We start from the raw sequence: 17,500 nt of genomic DNA, 5'->3' as shown, positions 1-17,500 counted from the left end.
CACACACTATAATGGGAAACAGATTCTCACTGCATCCCTTTTACTTTCTTGGGTGTCAGTAGCTGTTCCAAGCTCCTGACTCCACCGTTGTAAAGCCTTGCAATTATATAAATAGATATAGATGTAGCCAATTAATTCCTGATCTACTGATCAGCATCCACGCATCATTGACATAAAAAATGCCAGTCTATATTTCCTCTCATTTAATCTGGATATAACACTTTCTGGAGGAAACGCAACAAATTAAGACGGAAACAAACAAACAGAAAAAACTGGTGCCAACATCTCATTTCCAATATACAGTGGTACCTTGGTTCTCGAACACCTTGGTATTTGTACGTTTTGGCTCACAAACCCAGAAAAAAGTGTTCCGGTTTGCGAACATTTTTCAGAAGCCGAATGTCCAACATGGCTTCCACTTAACTGCAGGAAGCTCCTGGAGCCAATCAGAAGCTGTGCCTTGGTTTTCGAAAGGTTTTGGGAGTCGAACAGACTCCTGGAAAGAATTAAGTTTGAGAACCAAGGTACCACTGTACCATCAATCCATTTACAATATTATGCCCAGAGTTGACACAAGGTGGTGGAGTGACAAATCAATAAATGATTATCATTTTGCTATCGCTTTTAATTGCAATACAGTCTTTGGCTGCATACATACCATAGATTTAAAGCACATGACTTCCTGCCCCTACCTAAAAAATAAATAAATCCTGGGAACTGTAGTTTAAGGGTGTTGGGAACCATAGCTACGTGAGGGGAAACAACAGTTCCCAGGATTCCATATGCTTTTAATTGTACGGTGTGCAACAAAGATTAAATCACCATCTTCTTTTAATCACATGTATCTTGGTGATCAGGCCATTGCTTTTCACCCTTTAAAGGAGAAATGGAGAGCCAGTGACCCTCCAAACATTCTGGACTCCAGCTCCCATAATTCCTCACTGCTGCCCGTGCCAGTTGGGGCTGCTGGGAGCTGAATTCCAACAACACCTGTAGGTCCACAGGCTTCATACCTGCACTGTAACACGTCAGTAAGTCCAGCACTTACAATGATTCTTCAACATCAACTTCGTTGGACTGGTCATGTTGTTTGGATGCCTTATTATCGTCTTCCAAAGCAACTACTCTATTCCGAACTTAAAAATGGAAAGTGTAATGCTGGTGGTCAACAAAAGAGGTTTAAAGCCTCTCTCAAGGTAAATCCTAAAAAAGTAGTATAAAAACTGACAATTGGGAAACACTGGCCTGCGAGCGTTCCAGTTGCAGAACAGCCTTTACCAATGGTGTCATGGGCTTTGAAGACACTCAAACTCAGGACGAAAGGAAGAAATGTGCTAAGAGGAAGGCACGTTTGGCAAACCCTAACCATGATCAACTCCCGCCCAGAAACCTATGTCCCCACTGTGGAAGGACGTGTGAATCCAGAATAGGCCTACACAGTCATTTATGGACTGTTAAGACTGTGTTCAAGGAAGACAATCTTACTCAGCTACGAGTGATTGCCAAAGAAGACGACGACGACCATCATCCCATTGCCACATACACCCAGATTCGGAGTCCTCAAACAATCTGGCGCTGACTGTTGTTGTTGTTGTTTAGTCGTTTAGTCGTGTCCGACTCTTCATGACCCCATGGACCAGAGCACGCCAGGCATTTCTGTCTTTCACTGTCTCCCGCAGTTTGGTCAGACTCATGTTTGTAGCTTCAAGAACACTGTCCAACCATCTCATCCTCTGTCGTCCCCTTCTCCTTGTGCCCTCCATCTTTCCCAACTTCAGGGTCTTTTCCAGGGAGTCTTCTCTTCTCATGAGGTGGCCAAAGTATTGGAGCCTCAGCTTCACGATCTGTCCTTCCAGTGAGCACTCAGGGCTAATTTCCTTAAGAATGGATACGTTTGATCTTCTTGCAGTCCATGGGACTCTCAAGAGTCTCCTCCAGCACCATAATTCAAAAGCATCAATTCTTCGGCCATCAGCCTTCTTTATGGTCCAGCTCTCACTTCCATACATCACTACTGGGAAAACCATGGCTTTAACTATACAGACCTTTGTTGGCAAGGTGATGTCTCTGCTTTTTAAGATGCTGTCTAGGTTTGCCATCGCCTTTCTCCCAAGGAGCAGGCGTCTTTTAATTTCGTGACTGCTGTCACCATCTGCAGTGATCATGGAACCCAAGAAAGTAAAATCTCTCACTGCTTCCATTTCTTCCCCTTCTATTTGCCAGGAGGTGATGGGCCCAGTGGCCATGATCTTCGTTTTTTTGATGTTGAGCTTCAGACCATATTTTGCGCTCTCCTCTTTCACCCTCATTAAAAGGTTCTTTAATTCCTCCTCACTTTCTGCCATCAAGGTTGTGTCATCTGCATATCTGAGGTTGTTGATATTTCTTCCGGCGATCTTAATTCCGGCTTGGGATTCATCCAGCCCAGCCTTTTGCATGATGAATTCTGCATATAAGTTAAATAAGCAGGGAGACAATATACAGTCTTGCTGTACTCCTTTCCCAATTTTGAACCAATCAGTTGTTCCGTATCCAGTTCTAACTGTAGCTTCTTGTCCCACATAGATATTTCTCAGGAGACAGATGAGGTGATCAGGCACTCCCATTTCTTTAAGAACTTGCCATAATTTGCTGTGGTCAACACAGTCAAAGGCTTTTGCATAGTCAATGAAGCAAAAGTAGATGTCTTTCTGGAACTCTCTAGCTTTCTCCATAATCCAGCGCATGTTTGCAATTTGGTCTCTGGTTCCTCTGCCTCTTCTAAATCCAGCTTGCACTTCTGGGAGTTCTCGGTCCATATACTTCTTGAGCCTTCCTTGTAGAATTTTAAGCATAACCTTGCTAGCGTGTGAAATGAGTGCAATTGTGCGGTAGTTGGAGCATTCTTTGGCACTGCCTTTCTTTGGGATTGGGATGTAGACTGATCTTCTCCAATCCTCTGGCCACTGCTGAGTTTTCCAAACTTGCTGGCATATTGAGTGTAGCACCTTAACAGCATCATCTTTTAAATTTTTAAGTAGTTCAGCTGGGATACCATCACTTCCACTGGCCTTGTTATTTGCAGTGCTTTCTAAGGCACATTTGACTTCACTCTCCAGGATGTCTGGCTCAAAGTCGGCGACCACACTACCTGGGGTGTACGAGACATCCATATCTTTCTGGTATAATTCCTCTGTGTATTCTTGCCACCTCTTCTTGATGTCTTCTACTTCTGTTAGGCGCTGACTAGGGTTGCCATATTTCAAAAAGTAAAATTCCTAAACCTGCAAAAGTGGGTGTCAGGAATTTTACTTTTTGAAATATGGCGCTCTCTTTTTTTAGGAAGACCCCAGAATTGCTGAGCTAAACCCACCAGAATTGTTAAGGTTTTGGGGGGGGACGAACCCAAATTGTTGAGGAAACCTAAACCCCAAAACAGTGATTTTAAGCTTTTCGGGGCGGTTTCTGCTGCTTTTCCCATCCCGTTGCCACACATCCGGGTTTCCCAATTCGGCAAAATTCCCCCCACGCCATTTTTGCACCCGAAAACCAGGACAGGCCAGGAATTTCTCCTGACGCAGCAGGGCGAGCCTAGCAGAGCCCCGGCGCGAACCAACACATGTACCAATGACCCTCCTCCCTGACACGCAACCCTGACACTGCCTTGCCATAGCTCCTCCCCACGGGCAGAGGCCGCTGTGGGCGACGCCGAGGCCTACCCGCACCCCTTCTTCCGCCTCGCTCGGGCCGCTCTAGCAGCCCGTGGCGCTGGAGGAAGCGAGCGGGGGAGGGGGAGCCAGGCCGCGGCGTGAGGGGACCACCGCGAGGAAGAGGAGGAGAAGGAGGAAGAAGCGGCGGCGGGGCGGCGGCTGAGCGGGGGCGGGCCTCCCCGTCGCCCCGGCCCAGGCGCCCAGGGACGGCGGGGGCAGCATGGCCGCCAGCCTATGGATGGGAGACGTGAGTGAGCCAAGGGCCGCGGCGGCGGCGGGGCGAAGTTTGGTGGGCGGCGGAGGGAGGGGAGGGGCGGGCGGGCAACGCCCACTGCTTTCTGTGCCGCAGGGCGCGCTTCCCTCCCTTTCCCGCACCCTCCGCTGCAGTTTCCTCAGCCTTGCCTTCCATTGGATGCTCTTCGCGGGCAGAGCCTTCTTTGCTCCGGAGCCGTTTTCCCCCGCGGCCTTTCCCCCCCAGCGGACGTTTCCCCTGAATCTGCAGGCGCCTATAGAGGAGGCTGCGTTGTAGCCTCGCCGAAGATTAGGCCATAATAAATCGTTTCGAGGCTCCTTGGTGGTAGCTCTGCTCAGAGTAGACCCGTGAAAGCCTGAGTTAACTCCTCCTGCCCGCGAATTTCAGCAGGTCCACTTGGGAGGGTACAACCCTTTCTGCTGCGGGGCGGGGGAATCGTTGTTTTCTCAGCATCGTCGTCACCTCAAGCTTTATAAGGTGCCACAAGGACACTGGTGCTGCCAGTGACGGATTTACATACAGTATAGGCTAAACAAGCTATAGCTTAGGGCCCCAGTCTCTTGAGGGCCCCCAAAAAAATTTAAAGGAAAAGAAACTGGATGTACATTTCCAAAATATAAGATAAAAAACAAATAAAATAAAACCTACATACAGCAACAGTGTTTTGTGTTGTGTAGGCTCCTACGATGTAAGTAATGGGCCCCGCCTGCTCCCTAAAATATCACTCGTTTGCTCATTTCTATATATAGGGTGCCTACATTCTGCATGGACTGGTTGCATGGCAGCACGTGCAAATGGCTTTAGATACCTATTAGGTCCATAAATTACCATATAGCAAAGGGTAAAGGGACCCCTGACCATTTGGTCCAGTCGTGACTGACTCGGGTTGCAGCGTTCATCTCACTTTATTGGCCGAGGGAGCTGGCGTACAGCTTCCAGGTCATGTGGCCAGCATGACTAAGCCGCTTCTGGCGAACCAGAGCAGTGCACGGAAACACTGTTTATCTTCCCGCCGGAGCGGTACCTATTTATCTACTTGCACTTTGATGTACTTTCGAACTGCTAGGTTGGTAGGAGCAGGGACTGAGCAATGGGAGCTAACCCCTTTGCGGGGATTCGACCTTCTGATCAGCAATTCCTAGGCTCTGTGGTTTAACCCACAGCGCCACCCGCGTCCCACCATATAGCATACATTGACAAAGGACAGCTGGACATATAAAGGGCTCCATTATCTTCAGAAGCTTAGGACCTCATCAAACCTAAATCCAGCCCTGGTGGTACTTTAAGGTGATCTGCAGTCTTGCTCTGCGTTTGCAGTTCAGTAAGGTGCTCTGCTGTTGGCTAGGAGAACAAGGGTAGCTGGTGGGGTTTGCGCTCCCTGTTGAACAGAAAGGAAATAATGGTCAGCAAAAAGTCCGGCCAGGTTACATCCATACACCGGAGGATTACCTTTCAAGGCACATGCCGATTTTTGAATAGCTGCCACTTCCTCTGCTCATTTTTCTTGGGCTCCTGTGGATCAACTCCATTTTTCCTCTGCCCAACCCTGCGGCGGCGCCCCACCCCCCTACCACCAAGACAGAAAGGAGTGTCACTTTTCAAAATGATGTGGGCTAAAGTCAGGATTCGGTGGAATTAATCTTGAAAAGTACATTGAATTGAATGGGAGAAAGAGCATCACTTTTTTTGACTTCCTCTTTCAGCTTTTCAAGGGAGGGGAAAATAACCATCCTAATCACCTCATGACTGAAGGGGCTGTGTAGGGTTTTGTGAGTTCCAAGTGCCACACTATGCTTACAGGTGCCATGTTTGACACCCCTGTGGTACAGTGAATTGTACAAGATTGTGTAAACTACTAGCCTAACATCCATAGGCTACAAAGAATTGCATGCAATGTCATTTGTGTGTGTGTGTGTGCGTGTGTGTGTGGCAAAAATCAATTGCCAGGCCTTGCACTTGCAGAAGTTCAGCCGTATGTATTCCAGTTGCTTGGAATCACAAGTCAGGAAAGTTCTGTTTCACTCAGGTACTGTTTTGGGGATATCTATGGCATTTGGTTGCTCGGTCCCAGCGCCTGCCAACCTAGCAGTTCGAAAGCACCCCCGGGTGCAAGTAGATAAATAGGGACTGCTTACTGGCGGGAAGGTAAACAGCGTTCCGTGTGCTGCGCTGGCTTGCCAGATGCAGCTTGTCACGCTGGCCACGTGACCCGGAAGTGTCTCCGGACAGTGCTGGCCCTCGGCCTCTTGAGTGAGATGGGCGCACAACCCTAGAGTCTGTCAAGACTGGCCCGTACAGGCAGGGGTACCTTTACCTTTTTATGGCATTTGGTTGGCCACTATGAGAACAAGATGCTGTAACAGATGGGTCATTTGTCTGATCCAGCAGAACATACTTTATTTTTTCAGTTAAAATTGATAAAAATGACTGGGTAAGGGTGGCAAACTAAGCTAGAAGACCCAGATTCAAGTCATCCACAAAACTTTTAAGGAATCTTGAGCCACTAACTGCCTTGCAGGATTGTTGTGAGAATTAGAAAGGGCCTTGAGTTTTGTGGAAGACATGGGGTAATAATTATGATGATGATGATTAGATTTTGGGACTACCTAAAGGGGGGATTTTACATGGAAGGAGTGTTGAGCTGAGAGTAATTTAGATCTACATGCACATTGGTTATCTGGAGTTTACATGACCATTGTGGTTGGAAACCTCTGCACACTTAACTTTGGAGTGATTCCCACTGAACTCAGCGGGACTTACTTGAGTAAACATGCATAGGATGGCACTGTAACTCAATGCCAGAAGATGTGATGGCCTAGGCTTCAGTGGCTTTAAATGGGGATTGTTGCCTTCTTGGACTGAGTTGTACTCTTGGTCTGATCCAGCAGGGCTCTTCATTTGTCTTTACGAGTAAGTGGTTCTTGGAATGGGGAGTGTAGGGTCCTTGTAGGTTTCGTGATATTCCTTCCTCTCCCAAATACCTTGCAAATCTTATGAATTGGCAAGTATGCCAGTAAAAGCCCTAATATGTTCATACTGTTTTTCATCTGCAGTGAGACTGCGGCACTCCTGATGTTGACGGACAAAAACTCGCATCATCCCTGACCGCCAGCCATGCTGGCTGGGGCTGATGGGAGTTGGAGTCCAACATTGTATGAAAGGACATGCATTCCACATCCCTGTTATACTATATGGACCAATTTGACCAGGAACCTTACAGATACTTTGTGCCTTCCATCAGTGTACCGCTTTAATTTATTTGCTTAGCTTGTAATCAAGTTTGCTGTGCTCCGAGAGCGCAAAGCTGCTGCAGGTTTACTAACCTCCCTGTTCCTAGCCATCTTGTGCCTCCCTGCATAGAGTTACTTCCTTCATACTTTAGCACACGTCATTCTGATAACTGGTGTACACATGCACACCTCCTTAGGCTCTGTTGCCTACAGGCCACAAGGTGCCACTCGCCTTTTTAAAATGCTTCTTAATTTTGTACAGATCTTTCTGTATGGCTGCATTACCTTACTTTCTCTTTTTTTTCTTTTCCCTCTGTAGCTGGAGCCGTACATGGACGAGAATTTCATTTCGAGAGCCTTTGCTACTATGGGAGAGCTAGTTCTGAGTGTAAAAATCATTCGGAATAGGTTGACAGGGTATTTATCTGTATTTTGTGTACTACTCACCTGGTATGCATGTTGGGGGTGGGGTGTTTCACAATACATATACAGACAAAACCAGTGTTCCTGGAGTTAAGATCGGGATACAGATTGTTTGAACAGATGTTTTGAGCTGTCCACCTCCTATTTGTCTATGGCTAAATGCTGCCACATAATTTGTGAAGCCAAGAATGCCTTACAGTGGTACCTCGCAAGACGAATGCCTCGCAAGACGAAAAACTTGCAAGACGAAAGAGTTTTTCATTTTTTGAGTTGCTTCGCAAGACGAATTTCCCTATGGGCTTGCTTCGCAAGACGAAAACGTATTGCAAGTTTGTTTCCTTTTTCCTATGGGAAACTGTTTCAATGCATTCCTATGGGAAAATGTGTTTCGCAAGACGAAAAATTCGCAAGACGAAAAAACTCACAGAACGAATTAATTTCGTCTTGCGAGGCACCACTGTATTTTGGGGATGAGCTACTGTTCAGGGCAGAGGTGGGGAACCTGTAGCCGTCCAGATGTTGTTGGATTCTAGCTCAGATCAGTCCCAGGCAGCATGGATCAGAACAGTTGTAGTCCAGCAGTCTATGTATGCCAACACGTTTCCCACCCATGTGTGTGTTGTGCGTTCATGCATGAGAAAGAGATGGGTCATGAGTAATCAATAACATTGATTAAAAAAACCTTAAATCAGAACAATAACCACAAAAACCTATTGAAACAGATATAAAATTTGACTGGTCATTAAATGCAAAGTTAGGATCATACAGATTCATAGTAAAAAAATGAAATGGCAGAAGATACTAAAATACCACATCCCAGGTTATGACTTTAAGAGTTTTGGTAAATAAAATAGTTTTAATCTGGTGCTTAAATGAGTCTAGCACAAGTGTCTTCCTAACTTGTTCTGGGGAGGTTACTACACAAATAGCATGGCAGTATGAAAACACTATCCTTTTGGTCATCAGTTGAAAGGTTCATAGAAATGAAGCATAGCATTTTTCACTAGTCAGTTCGAAACACATGTCTTATTAAATGTTTCCTTTCTTGTTTCTTTTCTTCCAGGATTCCAGCAGGCTATTGCTTTGTAGAATTTGCTGACTTGGCCACTGCAGAAAAATGTTTACATAAAATCAACGGGAAACCTCTTCCTGGTGCCACACCAGTAAGTAAATCACTGTAATTCCCTGCTAGGCACATTAATGGATGGTCAATTTAACTGGACACCCTTGGGAGAAAGAGTGTGCCCTTGTAATGAGAGCAGCCAGAAATATATCTCTGCCACTTTATGTCTTACTGCAGATATTATAATGGAGTAAGGAACGCTTTGATCCTCCCACTTTGAAAGCATTTACATGGTAGACCAATGGATATTAAAATGCTGCATGAATATATTCCTAGAAGCTTAGCCCTTAAATTTGGTATCCAAGATTAAGAGCTCATATAATCTCAGAGTGAGGTTTGGATGAATGTGTTTTATTTGTATTGTGCTTCTTGCTCTTTGTAACATTTCATGTTGTTCGGGGATTCTCAGTCTGCTGTAGGAAAGGCTGCCAAAATTTCCATATGATGGTGCTCAGTTGCCTAATAACCTGTATGATGAAGCTGTGTTGAATATTTCCACAGCAGTGTGTGTGTGCCTTTTCCTAATGAGCTGTAAACTGAAATGTGGAGGGCATACATGTACTCAATTTCTTTCTCTCTCTTTTTTAACTGTTTCAGACAAAGCGATTTAAATTAAACTATGCCACATACGGAAAGCAGCCTGACAACAGGTAAGTCAAATACAATGAAAACTTATCAAATGTTTGCCAAAGCATCTGCATTGTCATTGTTGAAGGATGATAGTTTCCTGTTGTATAGAGTTTCTATTAGGCTCAATTCTATCTTGCAAATAATTCCTTAACAAATAAGATTTGCTTGGAAAGTATACCTGCTAAAAATGCATTAAATAATCATTAAATGTTTCATACAAACTTTAAAATAAGTAAAAACCGTTTTACTTATATGTATCTCTAAGAATTATAATCTTTTTTGCCACTGGACTTGTTTAATAATAATAACAACAACAATAATAATTTTATTATTTCTACCCTGCCCATCTGGCTGGGTTTCCCCAGCCACTCTGAGCGGCTTCCAACAGAAGGTTAAAAATACATAAAATGACTTGTTACTTAAGACAAGAAAATTTGAAAGTGAAGGCAAGTAGTTAAGTCAGTCACATCAAATGAATTTGCCAGCTTGCGCCCATCATTAGTTTTACAGAAAAATAAAAAGAGTGTCCCATGACTTCATTTTCCTAATGACCAATCCATCATTAATGTTGTTGTATTATTGCTATTCTCAAGCTGCTTTTATTTTGCTCTTTAGCCCAGAATATTCACTATTTGTAGGAGATCTATCCCCTGATGTAGATGATGGGATGATATATGAGTTCTTTGTAAAAGTGTACCCGTCATGTAGGGGCGGCAAAGTTGTCGTGGACCAGACGGGAGTTTCCAAGTAAGCTTCTTCTTTCTGCATTTGGTACTGAATGGAGGTGGGATGGGGAAAGTATCTATGCAAAGAGGTTTTAACTGCCCATAAATTAGTAAAGAGGAATGGGATTCTGATTATTTTGCATTAAGTGCTCACATACTAACAAAGGGGAAGGGAAGGGAAATAAACTTGTGTAAATATAAAAGTGTTAAGGCTTCTGTTTTGTGTGTGTTTTTAGTATATCACTACAAACTGTTCTGATTATGCCATGTTTATTGGAGTGGCCTGAGAGACAGTTAAAATAATGTGTTTGTATCACTTCTTATGCACAAGCTGTTTCAGTCAGAAGCATTTAAGGTTAGATGAAGTCACACTGATATTTTTCCTGGATCAGCAACTTAAGTGTAGGGCAGTCCCAGCTTATGCAAATACAAGAGCATTTAACAGCAGTAACATGTAGATTGGGTGCAGTGAACCTTTGGCCCTCCAGATGTTGCTGACCTACAACTCCCCATGGCTCCAGCAAACATGACAAATGGCCCAGGATGATGGCAGCTGTAGTTCAGCAACATCTGGAGAGTCAAAGGTTCTCCACATCTGGTGTGGATGCAGCCCTAGTATCTGCAGGCTGACCTGAAAGTTGTACCCACTCAGTGAATTTCTTGCCGTCTGAACCCAGCAGGTTTCAATCACTGAACTGCCATGTCCATGAATCTTTCAAGATTGCTGTTTTAAAGAAGCTTTCTCCCTTCCTTTGCACACCCTGGGATCCCACTTCATGTTGAGGGAATTCCCAAGCTACTGAGCTGCTTGTGATAGCTGTCCATTTCTTCCCCCCACCTCCAGTTCTTTAGGACTGAGCCAGGCAGGTGAATTCTCTGCAAATCCTTCCTTTTTAAAGGTATTTTAAAGGGTGGTCCAGCTCCTTGATTCTGACCGAACCTTTGTCTTTTGCCAGAGGCTATGGTTTTGTGAAATTCTCAGATGAATTGGAACAGAAAAGAGCGCTGATAGAGTGCCAGGGGGCTGTTGGCCTTGGTTCTAAACCGATACGCTTGAGTGTTGCCATACCAAAAGCGTAAGTATGCTGCCTTAACTATATGGATAGACAAGTGGAGAGGCTGATGTAATGGAACAGATTAGGGGGTGGGCTGGGAAAAAGATAAGTTTGAGTAAAGGAGATATAGGCCTAATTAAAGAATGCAGAGCAAAGGGAGCAGAGGATAGGAGAGAACTGGCAGGGTGAGGGTGAGAATGAGGGACAGACAGGGCCTAAGGAGAGGATGGGTGCTGTTGGCAAGAGATGAAGAGGAAGCTGAGTTGCTGAGGAGGCTGGCTAAGAATGAGAAAGCCTGTAAGAGTACAGAAGAGACAATGGGCTGAACCATTACAAATGGCCGCTAGGTCAAGTGCAGTTTTTATAGCCCTAGAGAATATTGGGTTGGTTGGTTGGTTGGTTGGTTGGTTGGTTGGTTAGTTAAAAGTGTTCTGGTGTTGGAATCAAATCTGTTTCAATAGATATTCTTGTAGATTAAACTTCTTTTTACATACCCTGACATTTTTGTGATTCCTTCTTCCCAAAGTAACCGGCTGAAGACAGTTGAGTACAACCAGATGTACAACTATAACTATAACCAGTACTACCAACAGTATCAGAACTACTATGCGCATTGGGGATATGATCAGAACACAGGCAGTTACAGCTACAGCTATCCACAGTATGGCTACACACAAAGCACCATGCAGGTAGGGCTGAGCAAATTTGCAAGCTTGCTCATTTTTACATCAACAAGATCCTTGAGGCTGCAGTTGCATACCCACTAGGGAGTGAGCCCTATTGCAACACAGTGGGGCATATTCCCAAGTGACATGCATAGAATTATGGAATTATTATTACAGAAGGTATGTGCAAAATAAATAATATGATTCCTTGTTTGAAGCAACTATAGTTTATTAATGCCCAAAACAGGCCAAACTAAATCACAGTTTGGCCTGTGTTTGGACATAACAAGCCACAGTTTAAATGAAGAAGCAGATGGCTCTGATTTCTTCCTGGCACATGCCAGGAGGGAGTTTTCAAGCCAGACCAAAAAGCATCAGAGCAAATTGAAAACAGAATTCAAAAACAGTAAAACAAGCTGTTTCAGCAGGTGAAGACGTGTATAAACCAAGTGAGCTAAGCAAGTCTCCCAGGGAAATATGGTCTGTGATGTTAGATGTGCTTTAAAAAAATATATATTCTGGTTCCCTAACCATTTGTCATTCTCCCTGTTGCAGAACTATGAAGAGGTTGGTGAAGATGCATTAGAAGGTAAGTTTGCCTATTGCAATTCTCTGTTAGAAATCAGCATCTGATTCTAAAGCACTCCAGTCAAGAGATGTTCTGGAGCAGCAGAACGGCTGCAGGAATGCAAACAGGAGAGGCAACCTGTTGCCCTTGGCCTAATTTCATGTGGATGGCAGGAAGTGGGGTGAAAGGTGTGGCAGAAAGAGAAAAGGGGGTGGCCCTGTCCATCACCTGTATGTACCTCCTTGAGAAATTACACCTGATAAATTGCAGCCCTTGACAGAATAAAGGTTCCCCACCCCTGACATTTTGTTTTGTCTCACTTCCCTCTCTCAACCCATCACAGTAGGGTTTTGTACTCTCAGTACAGCATAGCTCCCTGTGCAAAATTTTCTGCAGGCTATGTCAGGAGAAAGATCTTTTGTTTCTATTTTGGTGTGATTATGTACCACTTTACCTACAGTTTACCTAAAAGTTCTGCTGTGCAAAATAGAGTGTTAAAAGTGACTTGCTGGTTTTGAGAAGTTTGGGAAAGACAGTTTTTTGAATTCTGACAGGCCAATGGAACAAGGCCTTCCATGACATCCAATCAAGGAAATTATTGTTACTGGCTACAAAGCAAAACAGGATTATAAAACCACAGTTTGAAGTTAGTTTAGTATCTTGATTTGTTCCAGAGCTGGTAATCACAGACAAAATTGGAAACTGGTTAATTAGAGACTTCCTGACTTAATCATAGCTCATGTGGAGGGATGAGCAAAGGAGCTGTGCATACAGCAAAAATGCTCATTCATTCATATTTTGGGTTATGATCTTCTGAACCAACTTGGTTTCCAGATCATAACTTAAGCAATTCACCTTGCTTTCACCTGAGACTCACTCATGTGACTTTTAGAAGCCTCTGAAGGCAGCCCTGCTTAGGGAAAGTTTTTAATGTTTGATGTTTTATCGTGTTTTTAATGTTCTGTTGGGAGCTACCTGGAGTGGCTGGGGAAACCCAGCCAGATGGGCAGGGTACAAATAAATTACAGTGGTACCTCGCAAGATGAATGCCTTGCAAGACTTGCAGAACGGATTAATTTCGTCTTGCGAGGCACCACTGTAATATTATTATTATTATTATTATTATTATTATTATTTAGGCTTCCTTCCTTTTTCAGATCCAATGCCCCAGATGGACGTGGGAGAAGCGAACAAACAGTTCATGGAACAGAGCGAAGAACTCTACGATGCCTTGATAGAATGTCATTGGCAGCCTTTGGACAGTGTCTCTTCAGAGATTCAAGCCATGTAGTTGCCTTGCTAAACACGGCGTCTCCGAGCAACATGCCAGCGTGCCCTGGACTCTAGCCAAGCACACGAAACCTGCAGCTGGGTTGCCCCCTCTTTTCCTCCAGATCGCTGACTCAGAAGAGTAAAGAGGAGGGCTTGCAGCAGTTTCTGTATGTGCTGAGCCGGCAGAGGAGCATTTGTGGTCAAATCTATTCATGATGAAAATAGAACTCAGACACTTAGGTTTTTTTCCTTTTCTTTCTTTCTTTCTTTTTTTGGGGGGAGGCGTGTCTTGAGACAGACTTGTTAATCCTTGTCAAGGAGTTGTAATTTATAAACTTTTAAAAACAAGATGGTATGGTGGGAAAAATTTTACTTCCATGTACAATAAAAAAGTATCTTTTACACAAGAGGCAGGTTCTGGTGTTCTCCTCTGTGGTGCAAACAGGACTAGGAGTCACCAGAGATGGTTATAGGTATGTCCTGAGATGGTCATTCTTCTCCTGTCCTGAGAGATTCCCCCTAGAAGTGACTGCAGTGAAACTTTGCTATCTGAGGACAAATTCTTCTTTTTTTAATTCAGGGGTGTTGGCAGATTTTAGCAAACCTGGTTATTTTCAGAGTCGGTTTCAACCTGTTTTAACCTACAACACCATCTTTTGTCAGAGGTTCCAGCTTCAGGCTGCATTGGGAAGTGTCTGAGCTGATGAGTGAGACTTGAATGTACAGTCATTGTTGGCCAGTCTTGCACGTTATTACAGTACAGATTAGAGCAGTCTTTGCTAACCTGGTGCTCTCCAGACATTGTTGGACCAGGAACTCCAGTCCTGCAACATCTGGAGGGCCACAGGTTCCCCATCCCCAGTGTAGACAGTATTGAGCTAGGTGGGCCAGTCGCCTGCAGTTTCCTCTGTTTCCTGTGATAAGATATTAGTAATGCCAAGGGCAAATACAAATATATGTATTGATTGGTAGTAGGTAACAGAGCTGGTGTTGATGGGAGTTGAAGGCCATAAGTTCAACATCCCTGCTTTAATTTATGGAATTCAGTGACCCAAGTTGTGGTGAGGGCCATAGCCTTAGGCCCCATCTGCACATACATGAGAGACAATGTGGTGTAGTGGTTAAGAGCGGTAGACTCGTAATCTGGTGAACTGGGTTCGCATCTCCGCTCCTCCACATGCAGCTGCTGGGTGACCTTGGGCTAGTCACACTTCTTTGAAGTCTCTCAGCCCCACTCACCTCACAGAGTGTTTGTTGTTGGGGAGGAAGGGAAAGGAGAATGTTAGCCGCTTTGAGACTCCTTCGGATAGTGATAAAGCGGGATATCAAATCCAAACTCCTCTTCTTCTTCTTCTTCTTCTTCTTCTACATTTAAACCACTTTAAACAAGCGCTGTCCCCACCCCAAAAAAGGTCCTCGGAACTGTATTTTGTTAAGAGTGCAGAGAATTGTTAGGAGACCCCTTTTTGCTCCACAGAACCACAATTGCCAGAGTTCACTGGGAAGAGGGATTGGCTGTTAAACTACTTTGGAAATTGTAGCTCTGTGGAAGGGTCTTCTAACAACTCTTTGCAGATAGAGTCTGCTGACTAGGAACAGCTCTCCAGCACTTAGGTTTTAGGTTAGGCTGAAAAGTGGCTCAAGGGTCATGTGAGTTTGAGAGAATGCCTCTTCTGAAAAGAGCCCTTCTGGGACAGACATCTACACACAATTCCCCCACCCCTGAATTGTTTGCTCTATTGACAGCAAATTTGTGCTGATTCATTAATCAACAAAAGTTCCTGTGATTAATTGGTGTAAGATGGCAACCCTAAACTTGCACGCTCCTTACTGGAAATAAGGCCCATTAGGCACAATTGTAAGTCCTACTCTGAGTAGACCCACTGAAATGCATGGGCATGACTAACTTTGGTCCATTAACTTCAAGAGGGTCTGCTCTGAACTTAGGTGGGGACAACCAAGTGGTACTTGCTTCTTCTGCATAAACATGCTTAGGATTGTGCCCTAAGATGACTTCCATTGAGTGACATTTTGTGCTTTAAAAGTGGAGTAAATCTCACTACCGCTAACAGGTACCACTCAAGGGTTGGAGAAGGGCTGTGGCCCATTGTTGGAGTACCTGCTTTGCTTAGAGCAAGTTTCCAAGTTCAGACTTTGGCAACTCCACTTAAAAGGCTGAATCCCTGGAGATCTGCCGCAGGTTCTGTAAGAGCAGGTGTGGGGAACCTTTGGCCTGCTGGATGTTGCTGAACTACGACTCCCACCAACACCAGCAAACATGGCCAATGGATAGGGATGATGGGAGTTGCAGTTCAGCAAGGTCTGGCGGGCCAAAGGTTTCCCACACCTGTGCTAAGAGAGTACTGGGTTTGACGGAACAGCCTTCATGTTCTAGCAGGCCATGTTTGAATTAGGCCATAAGGTGTTACCAGAGGGATTGCAGCTGAGTGTTAAACAAAGGAAGCTGCCTTATACGGAGACAGACAAATGGTCCACCTAGCTCAGCACTGTTTACACTGACAGGCAGCAGCTCTTTGTATCAGGTGGAGTCACTGTCAGCCCTGTGTGGAGATGCTGGTGATTAAACCTGGGATCTTCTGCATGCAGAACAGATATCCCAGTATCCTCTTCTAAAAACAGCCACAAAGAATGCTGGTAAGCCAAACCCGATGCAATTGTTCTGTGCAGGGGCTTGGGTCTCTGCCTCAATACACTGCTCTGCCACTTTGCTATGGCCCTTAAAGCACCAGTTTTGGCTGCAGAAGGTCCCAGCTTAAGTCTCTAACATTTCCAGGTAGGCTTGAGAGATACTCCTTGCCTGAAACCTTGGAGAGCTGCTGCGAGGTGGCACAGACCAGGGACGGGGATCCTGGTGCCTTCCAGATGTTGTTGGACCCCAACTCCCATCTGCCCCTGCCAGCCGTAGCTAATGGTCAGAGCTGATGGGAGTTGTAGTCCCAACAAAAGTGGTCTTAGCGACCCCTAGTCTAGAGAAACCACTGACCTAGATGCGTGAATGGTTTGACTGGCTGTATAAGGCAGCTCTCTCTGTTCCTCTTCGTCCAGCAAATCTCGTGGGGGAAATGGAAAAAATATGCAAGAAAAAATGAATGCACCAAAGTGCTCAAGGCAGGGCTTTTGTTCGTGCTGATGTCTGCTACCACGGGGCAAGAGAACATTGGCCTGGTGCGTTTGTTGTGCCTGACTATTAATTTTTTTGTGTCCACAGAGGCGGAAGAAGAAAGAAGAACGGCCTTTAAAAAGGCAGCTGCTCAATAAAACTACATCTCCCAAGAGCCTCTGCGACGCCGCTTTTCAAAGGAGCCAATCGGAGACAGCCTTGGTGGGCCGATGCTATAAAAGGCCGTGCCGGAGGGGTGTTCTTTCTTTCTCCCACCCCCTTCCGTTAGCATGTGGTTCGATGGACGGAGGTTAGTAGTTTTCTTTTACCTAAAAAGGGGGGGGGTGCTATGCAATCGGTCGCCATCCTCCTCCGTTTTGGGGGTGATTCCTATTTGGACTCTTGATAGCGCTACTGGAGGTTTTGTGCTGCCTATTTCGGAGTGGATTTTGAAAGCCAGCCCAGGGACACGATTGCCAGGCGTGGTTTTTGAGTAGCTGCAATATTGGCGGCTCCCTGCGGCAGCCACCCGCGTAAAAATTCCTGCGCCCCGTGCCTGGCGTGGGTTGGAGATCATGCAGGAAAGGGAGTCGCGTGTGTCTCTTGTCTGCTTTGTTGTAGCCTTACAATTGGAAGCCCGAAAGGGCGCCGTTGTTAGGGGCGCACCCCATCCAAGCTTAAAACGGCCCAGAGATGCATTATAAGCTCATCAACTATTTAAACTAGTATCATACTGGGTGAAATAT

General features: G+C 45.1%; 1 protein-coding gene and 1 long non-coding RNA gene across 3 annotated transcripts in view; both read left to right on the top strand.

Annotated features, from left to right (window-relative positions):
- The window catches only part of LOC310710917, a 73,896-nt gene that overhangs the window by 49,692 nt on the left and 6,704 nt on the right, over window positions 1-17,500 (top strand). The window contains exon 2 of one of the 2 annotated variants that reach the window (XR_014528297.1): window positions 14,920-17,064. This is a non-coding gene — a long non-coding RNA (uncharacterized lncRNA). Of the gene's footprint in view, window positions 1-14,919; window positions 17,065-17,500 lie in introns of those variants that run through there. The other variant, XR_014528298.1, reaches the window with a different exon arrangement.
- TRNAU1AP (tRNA selenocysteine 1 associated protein 1) lies at window positions 3,735-14,042 on the top strand. The gene is made up of 9 exons (XM_083512225.1): window positions 3,735-3,936; window positions 7,492-7,589; window positions 8,659-8,758; window positions 9,316-9,368; window positions 9,964-10,095; window positions 11,030-11,149; window positions 11,655-11,817; window positions 12,349-12,382; window positions 13,519-14,042. Exons 1-9 carry the CDS (start codon window positions 3,910-3,912, stop codon window positions 13,650-13,652), a joined length of 861 nt encoding a protein of 286 aa, XP_083368351.1. The 5' UTR covers window positions 3,735-3,909; the 3' UTR covers window positions 13,653-14,042.

The sequence above is a fragment of the Podarcis liolepis genome (assembly GCF_965112155.1).
Source record: "Podarcis liolepis genome assembly, chromosome: 7".
NCBI lineage: Eukaryota > Metazoa > Chordata > Lepidosauria > Squamata > Lacertidae > Podarcis > Podarcis liolepis.
The sequence above is the reverse complement of the archived record's forward strand: the minus strand, read 5'-3'. Positions and strand labels throughout refer to the sequence as shown.

Bases quoted from the DNA above. Each gene is read 5' to 3' on its own strand.
- TRNAU1AP (XM_083512225.1), top strand. From the start codon at position 3,910: ATGGCCGCCAGCCTATGGATGGGAGAC. The intron at 3,937-7,491 runs GTGAGTGAGCCA...TTCCCTCTGTAG, and splicing joins CCAGCCTATGGATGGGAGAC to CTGGAGCCGTACATGGACGA. The intron at 10,096-11,029 runs GTAAGCTTCTTC...GTCTTTTGCCAG, and splicing joins GACCAGACGGGAGTTTCCAA to AGGCTATGGTTTTGTGAAAT.